Raw genomic sequence first — 24,848 nt, 5'->3', positions numbered from 1 at the left:
TTTTGTAAACAAAGTGAAGCTCAGAGAAATGGAGTGCCTTTTTAAAGCCCATGTTGTTGGCAAGTGAGGGAGCAAGAACATTCTGCATCCTGGTTTTTAGTACCTGACCCTGGAAAAACAGGCAAAGGACATTTTATGGACTAAAAGAATTAAGTTCCATATTTCTTGTAAAAACAACATTTATTACTTAGTGACAAAAATGTTACAGGTTTTTATAATAGTCCAAAAATCCAGGTTATTAAAATTTCAGAGTCACTCAACATTCCATGAATACTTTCTATATCTGTGGAGGTTTGACAGAAATGATATGAAAGATCTCTTGAGCCTGGGTTCTGCCCTTAATTCTGCTAGAGATTGGTCTCTGGTAACCAGGAACTAGTTCTTCAGTCTCTCTGGGCTTCAAGTGACTCATTTTAAAAATGAGCCTAGAGATATCTTTAGTAAATATTCAAGGGGCCTTGGTGCTCTGAATAGTAGTTGCTCAACACTTCTTAAAGCAATGAAGGTGACAAAAAAGGGTGGTTATTGCTAACTGTGACATTGAACCCATGGGAGTCTCACATTCGGTGATATTTCAGCAGAACTGGGCAAAAGGAAAGGGTTGTGTTTGGTCCTCTGTTGGTGAATTGGAGGATTCATTTATTCCTCCACAAAACTGTATGCCAGGAACTGTTGTCGGTGTGGGGAAAGGGCTGGGAACTAGCACCAAAGCCCTTGCTCTCATGGAATTTACACTGGGTGTGAGGAAACCAGACCTTAATCAGGTGAACAAACACCATATAATTCGCCAAGAGCTGGTAAGTGCTCTGGAGGAAAATAAAGCAGGGTAAGGATGGAAGAAGAAAGTAGGGATGGGGATTTTATTTCTTCTTTGACAGAAAACTTGATTTAATTGATACGAGGTTATTTATAGTCCTTCATGTAATTTGGTGTGAATAGTCATGTTTTGCTGTGGCAGTATTCATGCATTTGAATATTGGGTGCTGAAAAAAGATTTCCGTGGAATGAATATTGGGTGCTGCCCTAAACCTCAAGCAGGATATTCTGTAATGTACAGTATATGCGTATAAGTTTATAAAATCAGAAAAAAAAATACATTCCAAAGCACATCTGTTACGAAAGATTTCAGATAACAGATTATGGAGGTCTATTAGCTAGACTTCAGGAAGGGAGTCAGGACTGGAAATATAAATGTGAATGACACCATCTTATTGATGGCATTTTGGTAAAGCCAAGTGGTTGGGTGATATCACGTAGCAAAGAGAAGAGCGAGGATGGAACCGTGTCTCACTCCACTGCTCAGAGGGATGAGGTGGGAGACTGACAAAGGGAGATTGCCCAGAAAGCAAATAAAGAAAGTGTTTCAAGAGCACTGCAGGCAGGAGCGATCAGCTATGTGGAAAGAAGCTAACAAGTCAGGAAAGCTGAGGATTGAGCATGTGAAAGAGAAGCAGCCCCAGCAACATCCTTTCTCCTTTTGGTCATCATCGCCAGGATTCATTACACCGACAGCCAGGCTTGATATACTTAGGTCCCATATCTACAATGATTGCATTATAACCACTTCTTGGAGACACTTAATAAACTACTTACCTTTCCTGAAGGTGAGCTGTATTTCGTGGAAGTAATCAAAACGCACAAACTTCAAAGCCAGATGGACTTGGATTTAAATCCCATACTCATTGGGTTGCCCATACCTTTTTTTTTTTAAAACATAATTTATTGTCAAATTAGCTAGCATACGGTGTATACAGTGCTCTTGGTTTGGGGGGTAGATTCCCGTGATCCATCGCTTACATACAACACTCAGTGCTCATCCCAACAAGTGCCTTCCTCAATATCCGTCATCCATTTTCCCCTCCCATCAATCCTCAGTTTGTTCTCTGTGTTTTAGAGTCTCTTATGGGTTTGCCTCCCTCCCTCTCTGTTTGAAACTATTTTTTTCCCCTTCCCTTCCCACATGGTCTTCTGTTAAGTTTCTCAAGTTCCACAAATGAGTGAAAACATATGATATCTGTCTTTCTCTGACTGACTTATTTCACTTAGCATAATAGCCTCTAGTTCCATCCATGTTGTTGCAAATGGCAGGATTTCATTCTTTCTCATTGCCAAGTAGTATTCCATTGTATATGTAAACCACAGCTTCTTTATCCATTCATCCATTGATGGACATTTGTGCTCTTTCCATGATTTTGGGTTGCCCATACATTTATAGGTCAACGTTGGACAAGTTGCTTAACCGTGCCATATCTTACTTTTCTCACCTGAAAAACAAGGCTCCAGAAAACAATCTCAAATATATGTTGAAGATTAAAAGCAATTTCAGGCTCTGGGCTGATGGCTCAGAGCCTGGAGCCTGTTTCCGATTCTGTGTCTCCCTCTCTCTCTGCCCCTCCCCCGTTCATGCTCTGTCTCTCTCTGTCTCAAAAATAAATAAACGTTAAAAAAAAATTAAAAAAAAAAAAAAAGGGGGCGCCTGGGTGGCGCAGTCGGTTAAGCGTCCGACTTCAGCCAGGTCACGATCTCGCGGTCCGGGAGTTCGAGCCCCGCCTCGGGCTCTGGGCTGATGGCTCAGAGCCTGGAGCCTGTTTCCGATTCTGTGTCTCCCTCTCTCTCTGCCCCTCCCCCGTTCATGCTCTGTCTCTCTCTGTCTCAAAAATAAATAAACGTTAAAAAAAAAAATTTAAAAGCAATAACCTACATAGAGGGCCTTAGCACATAACAGATCCTCAAAGGTTTTCCTCTTTTCCAGAGGCAGTAGACAAGCCACAGATAGGCAGCATGGGGGTAGGACAAAGCATGCCGTGAATGGGACCACAGGAGATGTGGACTGAGGCTCTGGCCTTACAGCTGTATACTGTGAAAGCCCAGATAACTAAGATCGTATTCCTAAGCTTTGGAATCAGAGATAAACAGCCAACAGGGCCAAACTACAATATTGTGTTGAATTGGAACAATATTTTTAGTTGGCTGGTTGGTTGATTTGTATCAGTCTCTAGTTTGCTACAATTTCATACTTTCTTCATGACATCATTCATTTATGTTACCTGCCTGCCCCTGAATCCATCTGAGTTTGCAATCCCTGGAGTAAATAATTTTTCTGGTCCCTTCATTTAGAGTATTTTTCAAGTTGGGTAACTAGGACTCCAAGATACCCTTGTTCAGGACACTTTTATAGTCTAAACGCTACACGTGCAATGGTTAGGATCAACATACTTTTCAACACCCTTCAAAACGTTTCAGGCCTGAAAACAAGCTGACTGCCTCTCAAATAAGAAAGATGAACAGCAAAATTAAGTGATAAAAGCTTTTGGACACAAAGTATGTAACGGCATATCAACCATTCAACTACAACTTGATTAAGGTAGTTTGATATTGAAAAATAAAGTTTAAGTCACAAGAATAAGATTAATAATTTATTCTTCAGGAAATGTGGAAATATGGAAAAGTCATAAAAAACATTTTCACATTTTTAGGGCAAAATTGCATTTAATAGTAATGCAAAAGCGTAAGGTGGAGTTCTTTAGGAATTGTAGTTACTTTTTTGTTCCCCTGCCATTATTCTTAGAAAAATGTATCCTACAGATTTTGACATTTTTCACACATTTTCTGCAGTGATTTCTCCAAGTTAACAGTGGAGTGAGGAAGGGAATGGTTATAGATTCTTCCTCATTCATACACTTTACCCTGCTATACATCTTTGTGTCCTTAGGACTTAGTGCATTGTGGGTGCTTGATAATGTTTATTGGCTTAATCATCTGCTGAGGGGAAGGTCGAGAGAACAGGACTCAGGTGCCTGGAATTCATATAACATAAGGGTTTGATTGCTTCTTCATAGGATATCTGAATTCTGACATTGTTTAGGGAAGCAACATTCCTTACTCCTAGGAAGGGACACATGGCGCAGTTGCTACTGAAGAGGCATAGCATTCTAAGTCTGCTCACGTTTCTGGAAACACTGACTTAAGGGGATAGATGCTGCTAGCATGGCATTCTTCTTCTTTTTTTTTTTTTTTGAATCCAGGTGTGCTCTCTGGAGGAACAAATGACACTTTGACAGTGTAAGTTTACAAGCCAACCTGCTGGGGATAGTGGAGTAGAGAAAATGAAAGACGGAGGGTCCTTGATGTCACTGATGAACTGTTGCATGAGGCCTGGACCACATGCTTCCATAGTGCTAACCATGAAAGCCAATGAAACCTATTTGTGTGAGATATGGAAAGTCAGCGATTTTTTTTTAGTTTCTTTTGTTTGTTTCTTGTTTGTTTGTTTTTGTACTTGCACCCCAAAATACATCTGATTGCTATACCAAGGGGAGGGGTGGCTTAAATAGAATGGAGATGAAGGTCTTTGATATTAGAAGCATTAAGAAACTTTGAAGCTAGGAATCCAGAGGGATATTCTGGAAGGAAAGTGACTATTTGGGTAGGTATACAGATAAACTCAAGTAAGTAAAGTATTTAGGAAAATTACACCCTGAAGTTGAAGATAGAAGTGGATGATGGAACCACCAGATATGCAGTATGGGCTACACAGCTTCCCAGTACTAAAGATAGCAACTTAGTACAAAGGAATTGATGCCCACCTAGCATGCCCCCTTACATTATTCATCTATGCATCCCTATTTCCTTATCAGAAATTTTGGCCGGAGTATGGGTGGTAGATGGTTCAAGGTGAAGGAATTGCAGGAATGGAGCTTTTCTCTGGTTAAGTCACAAAACATCCCCTACTAGCTTATGAGATACTGCAGGGTAGGGAGGAGAGGAGAAGTTGGTTAGTGAATGTTGGGCTTATGGACTGTGGGACATGTATTTTGAGAGGACTCCCAGGTAAATGTACTTAAAACTGGGACATGCTTAAACTGTTTTGAACTTGCTTTAGAAAAATCATCAATTCAGGATAGTCAATTGGGGAAGGAAGTTATTTCTGTCCTGAGGCTATTTATAAATAAACACATACCCAGAGGTTTCCAAAAGCTCGATATATTACTTGGAATTTTTCTCCCGTTTCATCAGTGTTTCAGGCTTTAGAGAAGCCCGTTCCACACCTGAGTGCTGAAAGTCATTAAGGGTGATGTGAACCAAGAGACTTGGCTTTTCATCTTCATGCCTCTCATTGAATTCTGTTTCTTCAGTAGAGATGTAATCACCAGCGGTGGGGGACAGGATGATTCTCTTGCCATCTGTGGGCCTCAGTTGAAGGTGGCTGATCCAGCTCATCACCCTTTCTTTCTTCAAGTTTCCTATGTATTTGGGAAGTTCTTCTCTTCCTCTGTCAAATATTCACTGGGTTCCCAACTCTCTAAAGTATCTTCAGGGTTTCAACTGAATGATCCTTTTCTCATGAACCACAGGAATCTAAAAATTGGTTTGATTACAGTTAACCAGTCTTGCTCTGAACCATAATATATGAAATTATTTGCATACTAAGTTATCATGTTTATATTTATCTGGAATCCACACACACACACACACACACACACACACACACACACGGAATCCATCTGCATACTAAATTATCATCTATATTTATATGATAAATTATCACTTACATATTTATATATATGCCTTATACCCAGCAATAACCAGTTTTAATATAAATCATTCACAATGGCAAAATATGTAAGACTCTATGTTTTTGCCTTAAGACTTTGATATGATTGATAGAAAAACACCAACATATATGATTAAAAGATATAGTAATCATATTGGGTTAGGGCATCAAAAGATAAGAAGCATTTATTTGGAGCTTTTTATACAAAGCAGGAGACAGCACAGCTTGTCCCTGGTTGAAGCTACAGGCTCCAAAGGGTTCCTCACGTTCCCTGTGAGGTGTCTGTTGGCTGATGATACCACTTGCACTGAGTAAGGATCCTTCCAGGTCTGAGCCAGCTTGCTTTTGTGAGAGAGCTTTACGTATGCCCTCCCCAACACTCGTCTATTCTGGTTAAAATTCTTCCCACTCTTGTGATACAAGTAACAAATGCAGAAATAAGCCTAGAACATCCTTCAGTGTCCCCTGTGACACTGAGTAAAGAACATGTCAAAATCTCAGGGCTGCGGAGGCTTATACCTGTATTCCACTTCCCATCTGAGAATTAGGTTTCTTCTTGAGTTAGCGCATGTGGTTCAACCATGAAAATATCTTTCTAAAATAATTTCTGTCGTATAGGCAGGTAACAAAAGAAATGCCCATCATTATTAGTTGACAACTACTTCAATAGGTAAGGAGATTAGGAAAATGGTACTGTATCAATGAAACAAATTGAGCTATTACACTTTATTTTAACCAGTTGAATTATTTACTTCTCCCTCTTTTTTTGATAGGAAATTACATACCAATAAATTCAGTTACCTTAGTGAACATGACATTTCTCTAGGATAATTTATGTTAGTTTTCCTTTTGGGACATCATTGTAGACATACGACCCTTCATGAAAGATAAAACTGGTCTCAAATAACTGTAATCGTTTTAAATGCTCAAATTGTCACTGCTTGGTCACTGGCTACTGTCTCCACAGACTGTCCTGTTTATCCTTTGAGCTCTATTCTGACATACATTAGATAGTATTCTTTTTAACAAAAAGTTGCTTCAGTGTGATCTCTTGTTCTGCTTTCTTCAAATAAGAAATTATCTACTTTCTAAATATTTCTGTGGCTTTTAAAAATATGGCATTTCGGGGCGCCTGGGTGGCACAGTCGGTTAAGCGTCCGACTTCAGCCAGGTCACGATCTCGCGGTCCGTGAGTTCGAGCCCCGCGTCCGGCTCTGGGCTGATGGCTCAGAGCCTGGAGCCTGTTTCCGATTCTGTGTCTCCCTCTCTCTCTGCCCCTCCCCCATTCATGCTCTGTCTCTCTCTGTCCCAAAAATAAATAAACGTTGAAAAAAAAATAAAAAAAAATAAAAAAAAATAAAAATATGGCATTTAGCACCAAATACATTGAGGTTTTTTTTCATGTGATCATTTGAGGTCAAAAAGTGATGTATGCAATAAAGGTAGAAAGACTACCTTTGTATCAAAAGGTATGATTTCATTTATATTTATTATTTTGCATGCATTTGATTTCTCACTGAGGTTTTCTTTTTGTATTTTTTTTACTATATTCTATGAGTTTATTACTTCAGTGTTTATCTCTTTTCTAACATGTTAATAATTGTCATAATAAGTACTGTATTTGCACTTCCCGGATGAATAGTGACATAGAGAACCACTGTCTAGGCTTACTAACAATTGGGATTTCGTTTTTTAAAGTTTATTTATTTATTTTGAGAGGGAGAGAGAATGGGAGAGGTAGAGAGATATAGGGAGAGAGAGAGTATCCCAAGGAGGGTCCACACTGTCAGCACAGAGCCGGACACAGGACTTGAACCCATGAACAGTGAGATCATGACCTGAGCTGCAACCAAGAGTTGGACACTTAACCAACTGAACCACACAGGTGCCCCAAGAGTTTCATTTTCTAATGAAAGTTTGTCTAATTGTCTGGTCATCTTTTCCACATTTCTACATCCTAAAAATATAATTCATCATTTTTTTCTCCTACTGCATTGGAACATTGGCCTGCTGTGATCTACCTCATCCTATTTGGCAATGCAAGTCCCTGATATATATTCTGAAGTGATTCATTTCACATTAATACCTGGCTTAAAACTTCCCAACATGATTAACAATGAAATCCAAACTAAAGTGGCCAACAGGCAGCTTCTCAGATCCCATCATTGACCTGTGCTTCAGTTGAGGCTCTCCAGATACTGCGGCCCTCTTTCTGCCTCTTGAGCATGTGGATAGTAGCCCCTGCCTTACCCACAGTTTTGCTTTCTACAGTTTCAGTTAACCCATGGTCAACCACAGTCCGAAGGCAGACGATCATCCTTCTGAGGAATAGTCAGAAGGTCAGCAGTAGCCTAACACCACATCACGATGCCTGTGTCATTTACCTCATTTTGTCTCATCACCTAGGCAGTTTATCATCTCACATCATCACAAGAAGGGTTAATACAGCACCATAAGAAATTTTAAGAGAGAGACACCACATTTGCATAAGTTTTACTACAGTATATTGTTATAATTGTTCCATCTTATTATTAGCTGTTGTTGTGAATCTGTTACTGTGCCCGATCTATAAATTTGTCTTAGGTATGTGTGTGTAGGAAAAAAAAGTCTCTATAGGGTTTAGTACTATCCGTAGTTTCAGCATCTACTCGGGTCTTGGAGCTTAGCCCCTGGTTTCAGCATCTACTGGGGTCTTGGAGGGCAGACTTCTGTGATGCACTTCTGCTTCAAGGCCTGAGCTCTGGCTGCCACCTCTCTAGAGCCCCTCTTCTCTCCTAGCATTGTAAGTCTGGCTCTTCTCACTGTTCAGTTCTCTTCAAACATCAGTTTCTCTGACTGGCATTTCCTAAGCTTCCTAGCTAAAGTACCTACACATAAACTCATCTTTTCCAGTGATTCATTTTTATTTTCTTGTTTAGAAATTATCATTCTCTGAAATGAGAGTTATCTCTTGAGGGGCTTGTTGTGTGCCTTCTCAGTAAAATTAAAAAACCCAGGAGAGTTGAGACTTTTTCGTTATTTTTCACTGTTTTCAGTTCCTGGCACACATTAAATACTCAAAAGGTACTTGTTAAATGTGAAATAAAAGAGCAAAACATAAATGAGAATGAGGGAAGGCAAAATATAGGACAATGTTATTAAAATCTTGTCATAGAGAAGGCTTTTCTAAGAATACCACCAAATGGAGAAGCATAATCAACAAATTAGTTTATACATAAAATTGTAGAACTTCTGTCTAGTAAAAGTCTTTACAAGAACAGTTGAAAAAAGAACAAATTGCAGCTTATATATACTTAACATTGCTAATTACTCAGTTCAGAAGTAATGCAATACCAAGGACAAATAGCACAATAGGGGAGAGAGCAAAAGTTACGAATAGGCAATTCATACATGTAAATAGACAGTAAAAGGTACGAAAACATGTACAAACTTATTAATAATTTAAAAATACATATTTACCCAATGAATTGTAATTTGCTGTCCATAAAATTGGTTTTAAAAAGCTTAACAAATAGAAACATGCTAGGCTGTTATTTGTGTAGGGAAAGTAGGTTCTCTAATATATAAAAATCTGAATTGTGATGACATTTTTGGAAGCCAGTGTCTCTCCAAATTTAAATGTACAGGCCCTTATTTTTTTTTCAATATATGAAGTTTATTGTCAGATTGGTTTCCATACAACACCCAGTGCTCATCCCAAAAGGTGCTCTCCTCAATACCCATCACCCACCCTCCCCCCCCCACACCCCATCAACCCTCAGTTTGTTCTCAATTTTTTTTTAACGTTTATTTATTTTTGATACAGAGAGAGACAGAGCATGAACAGGGGAGGGGAAGAGAGAGAGGGAGAAACAGAATCTCAAACAGGCTCCAGGCTCTGAGGGGTCAGCACAGAGCCCGACGTGGGGCTCGAACTCACAGACCGTGAGATCATGACCTGAGCCGAAGTCGGACACTTAACCGACCGAGCCACCCAGGCGCCCCTGTTCTCAGTTTTTAAGAGTCTCTTATACTTTGGTTCTCTAACCTCTTTTTTTTTCCTTCCCCTCTCCCATGGGTCTCTGTTAAGTTTCTCAGGATCCACATAAGAGTGAAAACATATGGTATCTGTCTTTCTCTGTATGGCTTATTTCACTTAGCATCATACTCTCCAGTTCCATCCATGTTGCTACAAAGGGCCATATTTCATTCTTTCTCATTGCCATGTAGTACTCCATTGTGTATATAAATCACAATTTCTTTATCCATTCGTTAGTTGATGGATATTTAGGCTCTTTCCATAATTTGGCTATTGTTGAGAGTGCTGCTATAAACATTGGGGTACAAGTGCCCCTATGCATCAGTACTCCTGTATTCCTTGGGTAAATTCCTAGCAGTGATATTGCTGGGTCATAGGGTAGGTCTATTTTTAATTTTTTGAGGAACCTCCACACTGTTTTCCAGAGTGGCTGCGCCAATTTGCTTTCCCACCAACAGTGCAAGAGGGTTCCCGTTTCTCCACATCCTCTCCAGCATCTATAGTCTCCTGATTTGTTCATTTTGGCCACTCTGACTGGCGTGAGGTGATATCTGAGTGTGGTTTTGATTTGTATTTCCCTGATGAGGAGCGACGTTGAGCATCTTTTCATGTGCTTGTTGTGTACAGGCCCTTAGACTCGGCAATTCCATTTCTAAAAATGAATCCTGTCAGTGTGCCCAAGTTCGTATGCAAAGATGTCCATACAAATTATTGCACTGTTGTTTATGATAACAATATGGCAACAATCTAAATGTTCAAAAACAAGAAACAGGATAAATAATACATTGTATTTTCCATGATGGAATTCTATGTGACCTTTAGACAGAAGGAAGTAAATCTGAAAATACTCTGTATATTAGTATACAGTGATGCCTGTGATACAGGAAGAGAAAAAAACAAGCTAAAGATCAGTATGTGTACCATGAGGCCCTTATTAGGAAGGACATTCCAATCTCCAGATATTAGATGCCTGACCACATCTAAAATAGCAAAGGCATCTTATGATCTTATATTACAAGAAGTCTGGTGGAATTGTTACAGGGTTATTTCCCTAATTGGCGATGTAAAATTATTGGGTTAATGACACCATGATTCATTTGGCTTTTTTTTTTTTCATGGTCGCAGAATGATTGTAGCTGCTCTAAATAACAGGTCTCCACATCAGTTTTCCAAGATGAAGAGAGCAAGAGAATAGGTTTTCTTTTCATGAATCTGTCTTTTTACCCAGCAAGATAGTCTCTCATAGAAACCTCCTATCAGATTTGCTCTTACTTCACGCAGTCCAGAACTACGGATGGCACATGGATGCACCTCACTGCATAGAAGCCTCAAAAGTATCATACAAAAGAGAATGGGTTCTATAGCCCACTTAGCAGTATTATGATTGATCCCCAGGGTTTGAAGAGCCTCTTTCCCTGTAATCAAGGCTCTCATCCTTCAAAAGCATGGGCCATAAAAAAGGATTGATAACTTGGACCTCATTAAAATGAAAAACTTTTGCTTATCAAAAGATATCATTAAAAGTATGAAAAAAGGCTGGGAAGAAATATTTATTATACATACATCTGATAAAGGATCCAAAAGATATAGTCTTTCAAACTAAAAAGATAAAAGACAAATAAATCAATTTAAAATGGACAAAAGACTATGAGACAGCCCAGAAATGAGAGTATTCAAAGGGCCAGTAAGCTTATGTGAAAAGTTTCCAACACCCTTATCAGTGAAGAAAATTCCAAACACAAGCACAATAAAATCCTCTGTATATCCAACCAGAATGACTAAAATTCTTAAAATTGACAATAGCAAGTGCTGGTTTAGATGTAGAGCAAGTAGAACTCTCATGCATTGCTGATGGGATTTAAATAGGCCCTGCCACTTTAGAGCATTCTTTTGTGATAGTCACTTGCTAAACTTACAAATACTCTGTGAGCCAATAATTTCACTCTTGGGTATACAACCACAGAAATGAATGTACATGCCCCATGAAAATATGTCAAGGAATGTTTCAAGCAGTTTTATTCATGGTATCACAAAACTGGGAACATCCCAGGTGTTCATCAATAAGAGAATGGATAAGTTACGGCATATGCATTCAACGAAAAACCACACAATGACGACAAAAAATGAACTCCTGAATCATGCAGCAAACCAAGCATTAATCTCACAGAAATACTAGCAGAAGCTAGACACAAAAGATTATATGCACTATTACTTAATTTATATGAAACTGAAAAACACATGAAACTATGGTTATAGAGATCAGGAAGAAAAGAGGTCACCTTTAGGGGGAAGGGGGCATAATGAGGCCTCCTGGAGTGATGGACATAATTCATATCTTGAGCAGAGTGGTGGTAAGACAACTGCATGCAATTGTAGACATTCACTGGACTTAAGACTTGTAAACTTTGAAGTATGAGAGTTATAACCTTAATAAAAAAGAATAAAACAAACCAAAGAACCCCAAACCAGCCAAAAGAGATCTCTTCTCTCTATCTTAAAAATTTTGGTTCTTTGGGCATCTCGGTGGCTCAGTAGGTTGAGCGTCCCACTTCAGCTCAGGTCATGATCTCACAGCTCATGAGTTCAAGCCCCGCGTCGGGCTCTGTGCTGACAGCTCAGAGACTGGAGTCTGCTTCGGACTCTGTGTCTCACTCTCTCTGTGCCCCTAACCCACTCGCATTCTGTCTCTGTCTCTCTCAAAAATAAATAAACACTAAAAAAAATTTTTTTTAATTGGGGTTCTTGTAGATGGAAAATAGAAGTTTGATGCTCACGGCTGCTTGGTTCAAAGGACATTGTCTGTCACAATTCCATTTGTATACATACACGATCAGATACACACACACACGCACACACACATTTTGTGTATGTTTTTATATGAGCATAGAAATTTTTGAAAGAATGTGTGGCCAACTGATAACAGTTATATCTGAAGATGGAATTGCTAGGTTTAAAATGTTTTTGTTTGCACATTTCTGATTACTAAAATAAAAGGGAATCATAACATTAGAGCAGGAATCTTGGGAGTCTCTAGCCAATGTTGTTACGTGTTAGGGAATTGTCCTTTATGATGAGTCAGTGGAGAGAAACAGATGAGAGATACCCACCCTCCAGAACTTTTCGGGGAGGTGGTAGGGAAAGTTACCAAGGGCTGCAAAGCCTTCTCTGAGCTCATTTCATCAAGATGGAAAAATCTACTAGGAAAATTAATATGCTTGTGAATAACTGAGAGCTGCCTACAGTATAGTCTCCTGAAATGACATTTTCTCTCCTATGAATGATGAAAAGAGGAGGCAAGCAACCTCAGAGGTCATCTCATTTAATGCCCTGGACAGTGTGCCAATCTTTTCCGTAATTCTTACTTTTAAAATGTCTCAACAGTTGTGTAACAAGTGGAAAATATGGCTTTACTACCACGTAGGGGATGTGTGCTGTATGGTCAACTGGCTGGAAAACAGGCTGTCAAATCACCGCAGTGGTTTACTTTGCCACCTAGAGTACTGTCAGTGATGTTTGTGAGTGTGTACATGTGTGTATGTGTGTCTGTCTGTCTGTCTGTCTATGGAAGAGACTCAAGGAGTCTGAAAGAGAAAGAAACTGGTGATGTGAAGGAAGCTGGTTTTTGGAATCCATTTAGCAGCACTGGCTTGGGTTAAGTAATGATATATCTAACATTGACAGAAAAAATAAATTTAGATTTTAACCTCAGTGCCTTCATCCTAGTTTTCTCTGTGCATCAAGAAGTTTTTAACTTCTCAGAATTCCAACATGGCTTTCTATATGCCCCATTCTCAGTTCCTGAAGGCAGCAGCACTTTTGCCAGTGGTATTATGTTTTCTAATATTACCCAGTGAGGTTTATGTCATCATTTATTGTTACCTCCTTGATCTTCCGTTCACCAACTATTTCCTCCACCCATTCAACACATACACTTCACGTACCTTTTCTTCCCTGGCTTTTGAGTTCCCAAAGCCTTGATACTGGGGAAAATGCATGTAAAGGTAGATTTTAAAGAACATCTGAGGACCAGAGCCACATTTCTTTATTCCTTAGACTTGCCAGAGCCCTCAGGCTGAGGAAGAGAAAAATAAGGGGGGATGTATTAAGCATATATGCCCTGGCCGTTCCCAGAGTAACAGGAGCTTTGCACTAGCCTTCTTGGGTTAAACCCAGCATGAGTGAAAAAGAGAGGCTTCAGGTAAATGTGTTGCATTTGAGAGCAGAAGTCCTATGTCTCACTTCTGGAGCATATTTCTGAAGGGCAGCAAGTCCTCAAAGAGGGAGTCGTGTGTCTAGGCTGATAGGACTTGAGATAGACTCCTCGAGTTCCTCAATGTGTAGTGTGATTTAGAGGCAAAAGAAAAATCCCCCTGAGAGGGACCCAGAACAATGCCTCAGATGAGGGCGACCTGTGCAGATTAATAGCAGGGGGGGCATGGGCATCACTAAGGAGACTAGCCCGGGCAGCAGCTATTACCTCAGCAATGCCTTGGCCCTGCATAAGCCTCCCAGCAACTTAGACCACCTCTGTGAAAGTCAGGAGATGCGGGACTGAATTCCTGAACTGACTGAGACTGATTTTCTGCCACTTTATTAGAATTTGGGCTCAAAATAGAAATTGAATTACAAAAAAATTTAATTTACATGTCACCTCTAATCACCATGCCATGACCATGCAGAAAGCATGATTGTATCTCCTTCGATTGTTACATAATGGGTTCAAATTGGGCCACATTTCTCTGAAGCAGAGGTTTTTGTTCCAAAAATTCTAAGTGTTAAGGAGACTTATTTAGAAAGTCTTTATTATTTCTTAGAACCACTCATTCAACACTCCACAAAGGTCCATGTGGGTAATTTGTTCAGAAGGAACATAAAGAGAACTGTATCTGAGCACCATGCAGAAATCCGCTCAGCCAGTCTCCTATGGCACATACCTGGAAAAGGGAAACAAGTATGGAGAAAGAAAATGCAAGGATAAATAATTGTTTCCACACACAGCTCTTTCACACTGTAGGAAAATTTGCTTCCTTAAAGTGTTAGAGAATCCGATGAGAGTTTGTGTGCTGTGATGCTAGGTATCTCGTGGTGAATTCAGAAGCAACCCAGAATTTCACCGTGGCCTGTGGAGTCCATTGTAGACATCCAATTAACTGGGAGCAGGATCACCACATCAGAGTTGGACAGAGAGCCCAGACAGATCACCCAGGCAACGATGTTCTTCTTTCTGAAGCACTCCTACTGTGTGCTAAAGCTGTAGCACAAACCAGAGGGGTGCCCAAGAGTGAAGAATGGCACTCCTTACCTGGAACCCACACCCCCTATCTCTTCCTCCCTTTCCTCCTTCTCCTTTTTCTTTTAATTATTCTTGTTTCAAATACCCAGTAACTCAGGTTGGGAACCCTTTAAATGTTCATGATGGAAAATGTATCCTCTTCTACCCATCTTTCTCTCTAGCCTTTCCTTATCCCTTCTCCATAGGCACTACAACCTTGAGAAGCATGGCTTTTGTTGGCACAGCTGCTTTTTCTCTTTTATACTAAAGATGCCTTATTATAACTTATTTCCTGGCCCTTACTGCTCTGGGCACTTCCTTTCCTAACTCATTCTACTCTTGGTTTTTCTTTGAATTGTGCTTCTACTGCACAAAATTATGTTCTAAAAATATACCCAGGATGCATATTAATCAGGTATGGAAAAATATGCAGACATGGAAATAATTGTCATAAAGGAAGAAGTTTATACTTGAAGATCCTTAGAAACAAGAGACAGCAGATACCTTGCAGGGCCACATGGGGAGGCACCCAGGTTGACTAGGAGACAGAGGGAGAGGGAAGGATATAGCCCAGAGCATTTATTGAAATTATGTGAGAAGTAATGGGCAAAGCAGGATAGGTATGCTGAGTCAGTTTGGAATTAGGCAGCTTGAATATTTTTGGCAGGCTCTGGATTATAGAACTGGTCCCTAGGTGTCTGGTACCTGTCCCTGGGGTGATTTAGGGCCGAAAGATATTGGCTTGGTGTGTGAGAGTTGAGGATCTGTATCTGGATTGGTTGGTTTTCCCATCAAAGGAATGCTCATGGGGGAATACTTTTCTATCTCTAGAAATTAGCTAGCCCCGGGAGGAGCAGTCTCTCCAGGATCAAGACTTTAAATGCCAAAGCATCAAGAATGCAGAAAATAAGAAAATATAATCAATACAAGTTGAGTTCAAAGTAATCATTGTTTCATGTTCTACCATTATCATCCATCCATGCATTGCCTCTTTTACTTTATGTTTTTATCTCTTAAATAAAGGACAGTCATGAATTAACCACAGAACCTAAAACCTAGGATATTATCAATGACTCACACTGACTTATTAGCTTCTACCCTAATCTTGCAGGTCCAACAGTTCTTTCTGCCGTTTATTAATGGGCCTCAACACCTCATACGGAGAAGAATATCCTATTTTGGATGACTGCCAATGGCCACGTACCGGTCCTGTTCTCTCATCTGTCTCATCAGCTTGAATTTCAAGCTCTTTGAGTGTTTTCCAACCTGTAACTTAAACACTGGCAAGCAGAAGAGCATTTCACTTGGCTTTGGATGAAAAATTCATGAATGCGTGGAGATAAATGCTGGTTGAAAAAACATACATATTACTTTGTGTCTACGTAAGCCAACACCTCTGATGATGACAGTATATTCTTCACAGCTCTTGAACAAAAACCTAAAACCAAGAATTTAGGAAAGAAAGGACCTTTCCACAAGGCTTTCCAAGTCAGGCTTGAGTCTATGGTAACAGCCGCAAGAGTCTTCTTACTGTCTAGATTTTCAGCAGCTCCACTATTCATTTTGAATGAGGGCCACCAGACGTTGTCAAACAGCAGCCAGCAGACATGAAGGGACAGGGCTTTTCATAGCCTTTTGAGAGTATTGATGATGATGTTTTTTGCATAGGGAGTTTGAGATGTTGTGTTTAGAGAAACTAGTGGGGCTGTTGTTGAAAAATCAGCGGAAATCAGATGTCTACAAGAAAGGACCTTGGAAAAGCCAGCGGTACACAGTCACAGGCAACAGGTATTCTGGGGAGTGAATGTGTTGGGATAATGCTTGGGGGACTTCAGACTGCCTTTCCAGTTCCTCACTGCTATCCTATAAGTTCTTAGGTATTTCTCTTTCCAAGTGTTTAGAAACATGACAAAGTAAGAACCGCTGTGTATGCTGGTGACCAGATCACTTCTGCCTCATTCAGCCTTTTTGTTTTCTGCCTTTTCTGTTGTTCTGTGCAAAAACATCCACATGGGTTCCTGAGCTATTGTTACAAACAGAGAAATGTGTAAGATCAGGGTTTTAGGTCTTCATCAAAACATCCTTTTTTTTTTTTCTGCTTCATATCCTGTGGGAACTTTGGAATTTGGCTTTGTTATGTCCTAGCCAGTACCTCATAATCAAAAGGTTTTCAGAAATTTCTTCAGGTCTCACGTTCAAACTAAACAGTGGGTCTGGTTGTATTTTGTGCAGATAAAGTATAAATCATTTTCTGTCAGATTTTAGACTTCCTGAATGGACTGTCCTGGGAAAAGAGTCGTTGGGTATTCAAAGCTTCCACAATTTAGGGATTTTGGCTGGATCCCAACATATTTAGGAGACCCCATTTGAAAATATTTACCCATCCAAATGAAATGAAAAGGTGCTTGTCCTCCAAATGGCCCCTGAAATAACTTTGGAAGTCCAACCCCTGCCACTGAACAGTGGCTATTACCCTTGGACACTGGTAAGCAGGGCTTATAATTCTGGAATAATTTCCCTTTGAATTTATGTCTCTTCAACTTCAGTTCACACATCAGCCTTCTCGTCTCCTCTCCCATGTTAAATTGGTCCATAAAACTCCACACACTATAAAATGGGATCTGGGTGGAGGTGTAGCAAAGCATCCCTCAAGGTCAACATTATGATAGACTCCCTGTCCCACTCCCCACCCCCCAGCCCCACCCCAGAAGAAAGTGGAAACAAAAGGTATGTTGGTCTGCAGGCTTGACTTCTGGCAGCTCCTAAACAGCTGTTAAGTTCTTGTTTAGTTGGGGGAGCAGCAGCCTTTAGAAAGGGAGACCCCCTTTCTTTCTCCCCATGTCCCTTATCTGAGTAATGGTCTACACAGAAGATCAAGAAAACGCCACAGTCTCACTAGGTTCTAAGAGCTGACACCAAGGACTTCCTGTGGCCTGGCTCCAGCCACATGCGGAACAGCTCAGCCTGGAGTAGCCAGCCCTGATCGTGTCTGAAATATTTGGCTCCTGGCTAAGGCTGTGGGCTGGCTGTCTGGTTTGTTTGAACACAAACTAGCCTGGGAGTCTTTGTGTAGAATGCTTCTTGAAGCTTTTTCCGTGACATCTGCCAATTAAATGTATGAATTACTCTGTTTACTCCTCCGTGACGGGGCAGATATTTTATTCAGAAGCAAGGATTTCTTCTCATCCTTGCTTTTTCTTCTCACATTTGCTTAGCTCCTATTATGTGCCAGAAACTGGGCACGGATACTTTTACATTTGTGATCTCACTTTATTCCTCATTACAGCCCTGATAAAATGCACTTAGGGTTCCCATTTTGTAGACAGGAAACTGAGATACAGAGATAGGAAGTGATTGGTCTAGGGCCACACAAATTAATAAGGGGGCAGAATTGGAACTAGGACCTAAATTTCCTCATTTCAAGCTTTTTACAATTCCTTTTAATCTTCTCCATTCCAATTTCTTTTTTTTTTTAATGTTTATTTATTTTTGAGACAGAGAGAGACAGAGCATGAATGGGGGAGGGTCAGAGAGAGAGGGAGACACAGAATCTGAAGCAGGCTCCAGGCTCTGAGCTGTTAGCATAGAGCCTGACGCGGGGCTCCAACTCACGGACGGTGAGATCATGACCTGAGCCGAAGTCGGACGCTTAACCGACTGAGCCACCCAGGCGCCCCTCCATTCCAATTTTTTTAGGTTAACGCTTGGCTGTTTGGGTTGGTATTTTAGTCTTTATTCATTCATTCATTCACTCATTCAGCATGAGCATCTACCTTTAGCATCTTCTACGTACAAGGTACTAGGTCTGAAGGCTAAGCACAAGAATCTGCAAACGTTCTGTAAAGACCCAAATAATAAATATTTTAGGCTTTGAAAGCCATACAGTTTCTGTTGCAACTTCTTAGCTCTATCATTGTTGCATGAAAGTGGCCCTAGACAACAGATAGATGAATGGACTTGGTTGTCTTCCAATAAAACCTGATTTACAAAAATAGGCAGCAGGTCAGATTTGATACTCTAGCTGTAGTTTTTGAAAGACTACCATGCAGTGCACAACCTGAACCCTTATACATGTTACCCCTAGTGAGGCACCACATAATTCTGTAGGTGGACTCTGAATTCTGAGCCTGTAATGACAGTGAGGATCCCTGTGCTTGGACTATGCCCTGCTCTCTCAAAATAATCCTGAGAGACCCAGCTGAATAATCATCGCCTTCAATGGTGAGATGCCACCTCTGCCCAGCAGCATTTCTCGTGCACTTGTGGGAATGTTACTAGCATTCATGAAACCCTTCTGTGACTTGGTGGGCAAAGTGTTAAATCAGAGACAGTGACAAGAAGGTTGGGCCTCAGAGAACGTGGAAGAATCTAGGCTTGGGCATGGTCATCCACACACCTGATTGCACTGCAAAACTACTATAACAACAACAGCTACCATGGGTTAATATTTATATGCTGAAGGCATCCATCTGCACAATCTCACTTGACCCTTACAAGAATCCAGTTCACAAGTATTGCTATTTCCACTTTCCAAATGAGGAAGCTTAGACTCAGAGAAGTTCAGTTATAAGGTCATACAGACAGTAAGTAGCTAACTCAGGTTTTGAGTGAAAGCCTGAGTGTTTCCAAAATCTCTTACCTCCAAAGTAGACTGCTTTTGATAGAAGACAGTAAAAGAAAGAACAAGCTGCTTTTATTGTCATTGTTATTGCTTCCATGGCATCATGGCAGCAAGATGAACCATGGGGACCACTTGACATGAAAGATGCATTTGGGGGGACAGCAACCACACAGTGTATTCCTATTAACTGTTGTCAGCTTCCTGAGGCACAAAAGGTCTACTTCCAGTGTGTGCCCACAGTGCCCTCTACTGCCCAGGAGGAATACCACACAGACTCTGTTTTTCATTGCCTTCAAGATGGAAGACCCTTATTACCATTTGTTGAAAATTGGAATTTGAGTCATGGTGTGAGATTTTATTAGGATTCTTTCCTTATTACTTCTGATAATTGTACACTGCATTGCTAGATTGGGGATCGCAGGTGGGGAAGAGGAGAGAGAGCCCATAATCTTTCTTTGGTTGTCTTGTACCTGAACAAGAGTGCACATTTTTCCTTTTATAGGGTGGCCTATGGTCGATTGAATGGTGATGACATCTGGGTCAGGAAGAAGTCAAGGAGACTCCCGATGATTCCTGGTGGTATTTACAGCTCCAAGTCAGGTAAAGTTTATTTCATTACTGAAAAAAAATGTTTTCGTGGAAATAAGCAGACAATGCACTGACTTAATGGGTGCAAGGAAAGAGAACAATGTCAAGATAAAAGAATACAAACCAACTGATTGCTAAAGGAGCTAGAATGGGAGAATTAAAACACATAGAAATTAAATAAATAAAATATCACCCTTCATGGTACAGTGGTGCTGTGGCCTGGGGATGGAACTGGAAACTTTGTGTGGTAAGTTCTAGTGGGATGTGGGTTGGGCCAAAATATATTTGTCTCCAAGAAATACATTTTTCAAAATGCTAAGCTTTAATTTTTTTTAAGTAAACAGCCAGGAAAATGCCAGGCTTGATCCTTTTTTGAATGGGGCCCTGGGTACGTCTTATGGAAGTCCTTGTGAGGGGAAAACCCTTGGTAGCTTGACCCAAGCTAACTGCTGGACTGTGGGTCCATTCAGTTCGGCCTTCACCCATCCACTTTGAATCTCTGCCCTCGCAGCATCCTGGGCTATGTCCAAACCCCCCTTTCCACCTCGCTGCCGGCACATGATGTGCTTCCTTTTTTCAAAGGAGCAGCCATGTTGGAAGAAACACAGGGCCCCGAAAAACAATCCTGTTGGTCCAATAGTCAAATCTCTCAGCCCACAGAGATGTTTCTCTGCCTACCACATTTTCCTTGGCTCTTCCGGGCTCCATCCCTCTAAGCAAACATTCCCTCTGCATTTAGACTCCTTCTAACACTGAGAATAATGTAATGGAAAGAAGCATTCAAGACCTGGGTTTTAGTGGTTTTGCTATTAACTTCCTCAACATTTAATATCCCTGACTTTCAGCTTTCTCATCTTTATTCAGTATTACCCATCATATGGTGCCAATGGAGAATTGAATGGGATAATGTACAAGAAAGCATGTTAATAAGTGTAATAGTCAAATATTTATTAAGTGCTTGGCATTGAGAAATATGAGGCTAAGACACAGATTTTGACCTTGAAGAGTTTATAATTTAGTGAAAGAGGTAAATAGAGAAATGGGTAACGTCATGTGAAGATTGGGTTGCGTTTGTTTGTTTTGCTTTTTTTCTAGTTGGCCATAGCAAACCAACCCATAACCTATTCCAAATCTATACCCACTGCCACTAATTCCCCTTCCTTCTTTGGGACTCAGATTTCCAATTTGCCAAATGAATGAGTGACTAGATAATTTGTTGGACATTTCTGAAGGTGAGAGGAGGTGCTATTAATAACTCTGCCAACTATGCCAGAGCAACTGGTTATAAATGGAAACAATCCCAGGCTATCTGAGATTATGGTTGTTCCACAAATGGGTGGGGGAAGGCATTGAGGGAGATCCAAGGCTTATTCAATTTCTTACAATTTATGGGCCTTACACTTATTATCGCAAGTCTTTCTTCTAGTCCCAGTTCCTACATTTCATCTTTGGCTGCCCTTGTGGGCATGGTTACTGGTCAGTAATATAGAGAATGAGCTGTATACTGATGATCCCTGAAAATCCTGGTTGCTGCCCTCATTGGTCGAATCCTTTGTTGGTCAAACTGTACCATATTCTTTGTGGCCACATCGTCTGTTGGAGCTTAGCCCCGTAGGCCTCAGAAACTAAGTGAAAGTAAACTTAAACACAAGCAGCAGAGGTCCTGCTACTATGGACCACTGAGCTCCTGAATTGTCTCTTCCCACATCTCAGATGCTTTTTATATTACCCTCCTCTCCCAGTGCAGTGAGCCCTGTGCTCACATGGATGGTGAATTTCCAGACAACACATAGGTTTAATAATATCTCCCCACCCACTGTGAGCTTTGGCCAGCTTAAGATCAATACGAGGAAAGGATTCATGAGCTGATTTTGTGTATCTCTCTCCCTCCATCCTTCTTCCGCCTTCTTCCTTCCTCATTCCTCCTTACAATTTGATCTCCTTTCTACTTCCTCTATTGACAAATTTTGGGGCTTGGGATGGTCTTAAAATAAAATTTTCTTGATTTTTCTTCTACTACGCCATCCAACAAAAGTACCCCAACCACAATGCTGGGAAAACTGAGGCACAAATGAACCACAGAGGAGTTCTTGATAACCTTTTATACACAAGCACATATAATTTGTGTTAAATGATTTGAGATTAGTGATGGAGTCCCTTATATATTCAGGCTGTATGTTGCATGTCTTCCCAGAATTACACGTTTTATATATTTTTAAAAAATTTTTTAGAGAATTGCTTTTATTTATTTTTTGGGCAGCATATTTTTTTATTAAATATAATTTATTGTCAAATTGGTTTCCATACAACACCCAGTGCTCATCCCAACAGGTGCCCTCCTCAATGCCCATCACCCACTTTCCCCTCTCCCCCACCCCCCATCAACCCTCAGTTTGTTCTCAGTATTTAAGAGTCTCTTATGGTTTGCTTCCCTCTCTCTCTGTAACTTTTTTCCCCCTTCAACTCCCCCATGGTCTTCTGTTAAGTTTCTCAGGATCCACATAAGAGAGAAAACATATGGTATCTTTCTCTGCCTGACTTATTTCACTTAGCATAATACCCTCCAGTTCCATCCACATTGCTACAAATGGCCAGATTTCACTCTTTCTCATTGCCAAGTAGTATTCCATTGTGTATATAAACCACATCTTCTTTATCCATTCGTCAGTTGATGGACATTTAGGCTCTTACCATAATTTGGCTATTGTTGAAAGTGCTGCTATAAACATTGGGGTATAAGTGCCCCTATGCATCAGCACTCCTGTATTCCTTGGGTAAACTCCTAGCAGTGCTATTGCTGGGTCATAGTGTAGATCTATTTTTAATTCTTTGAGGAACCTCCACACTGTTTTCCAGAGCGGCTGCACCAGTTTGCATTCCCACCAACAGTGCAAGAGGGTTCCCATTTCTTCACATCCTCCCCAGCATTTATAGTCTCCTGATGTGTTCGTTTTAGCCACTCTGGCATGAGGTGGTATCTCAGTGTTGTTTTGATTTGTATTTTCCTGATGAGGAGTGACGTTGAGCATCTTTTCATGTGCCTGTGGGCCATCTGGATGTCTTCTTTAGAGATGTGTCTATTCATGTTTTCTGCCCATTTCTTCACTGGATTATTTGTTTTTCAGGTGTGGGTTTGGTGAGTTCTTTATGGATTTTGGATACTAGCCCTTTATCTGATACATTATTTGCAAATATCTTCCTATTCTGTCGGTTGCCTTTTAGTTTTGTCCGTTGTTTCCTTTGCAGTGCAGAAGCTTTTTATCTTCATGAGGTCTCAATAGTTCATTTTTGCTTTTAATTCCCTTGCCTTTGGAGATGTGTCAAGTAAGAAATTGCTGCGGCTGAGGTCAAAGATGTTTTTCCTTGCTTTCTCCTCTAGGGTTTTGATGGCTTCCCGTCTTACATTCAGGTCCTTGATGTATTTTGAGTTTATTTTTGTGAATGGTGTGGTTTCATTCTTCTGCATGTTGCTGTCTAGTTCTCCCCACACCATTTGTTAAAGAGGCTGTTTTTTTTTTCCATTGGATATTCTTTCCTGCTTTGTCAAAGACTAGTTGGACATACATTAGTGGGTCCAATTCTGGAGTCTCTATTCTATTCCATTGGTCTATGTGTCTGTTTTTTGTGCTGATACCATACTGTCTTGATGATTACAGCTTTTTTAGTAGAAGCTGAAGTCTGGGATTGTGATGCTTCCTGCTTTGGTTTTCTTCTTTGGCTATTTGGGGTCTTTTGTGGTTCCATACAAATTTTAGGATTGCTTGTTCTAGCTTTGAGAAGAATGCTGGTGCAATTTTGATTGGGATTGCATTGAATGTGTAGATTGCTTTAGGTATTATTGACATTTTAACAGTATTTATTCTTCCAATCCATGAGCATGGAATGTTTTTTCCATTTCTTTCTATCTTCTTCAGTTTCCTTCATAAGTTTCTATAGTTTTCAGCATACAGATCTTGTACATCTTTGGTTAGATTTATTCCTAGGTATTTTATGATTCTTGATGCAATTAGAATCACACGTTTTAACATAATCTTGAAACCAGGGTGATGTGGCTGGGCTACCTATGCCTCTTCTCAAACATATAGCTATGATCCACATGAGTATCTTATCGTAGACAGTTGTAGGCTCTTGGGATTTGCATGGCCCTGGAGTTTTCTTTTCCATTATCCTTTCTAGTTTCATTACCCTTATGGAAAGCACTGAGGATTGCAGGAAACAAATTCTGGAGGAGAAATCTTATCATCCCAGCAGACATCATAGGGTCTGGTCCCAACTCTTTTTATCTACATCATAAAACAACCCATTTTGGTGGCTTAGTTCTGGGATAAAAATTTGTACATAAGGAACCAGTTCGGGTGTTCAGAGAGGTGACTGCAGGTGAAAGATTAAGGGAGAATACGTTGATACAGCTACCAAATTCTTCCTGAACCAGAAGGAACTTACTGAAGACCCATTGAGAGGACGGGTACAAGCCCAGACACAATGGAATACAGGTTTTTTCCCTTCTCATTCTGCACAGCTGGTGTATGCTGTGCACCCTCTACTGGGTGCTAGAACAGTCTGATCAAACCCCCATCTCATCTGGCTACCTGCAGGCATGAGTAGGTAGCCCTGGAAATCACAAATCCTGGTTCAAATGGGGTTGCCACTGTCATCATCTTCCACCCAACTACTTTATCAGGGAGCTGGGATGATTAATAGTTGGTGATGGTGCAGGGAGCAAACTGGAAGTGGAAATTGGTATGATTTGGCCTGCTGGGGACAAGGGGCTGGGCCTTCTGGGCTAATTCTTGCT

General features: G+C 40.5%; 1 protein-coding gene across 3 annotated transcripts in view; it reads left to right on the top strand.

Moving 5' to 3' along the window:
* Nucleotides 1–24,848, top strand: part of ANKFN1 (ankyrin repeat and fibronectin type III domain containing 1) — a 603,208-nt gene that overhangs the window by 116,840 nt on the left and 461,520 nt on the right. For 2 of the 3 annotated variants that reach the window (XM_045044939.1, XM_045044940.1), the window contains exons 3-4: nucleotides 15,956–16,632; nucleotides 19,968–20,065. In XM_045044939.1, the coding sequence (XP_044900874.1) occupies nucleotides 16,523–16,632; nucleotides 19,968–20,065 (208 nt within the window). In that variant the 5' untranslated portion in view covers nucleotides 15,956–16,522. The remainder of the gene's footprint in view (nucleotides 1–15,955; nucleotides 16,633–19,967; nucleotides 20,066–24,848) is intronic. The other variant, XM_045044941.1, reaches the window with a different exon arrangement.

This window comes from Felis catus, chromosome E1 (assembly GCF_018350175.1).
Source record: "Felis catus isolate Fca126 chromosome E1, F.catus_Fca126_mat1.0, whole genome shotgun sequence".
In the NCBI taxonomy this organism is placed as follows: Eukaryota; Metazoa; Chordata; class Mammalia; order Carnivora; family Felidae; genus Felis; species Felis catus.
This window is presented reverse-complemented; position numbering and strand designations above follow the sequence as displayed.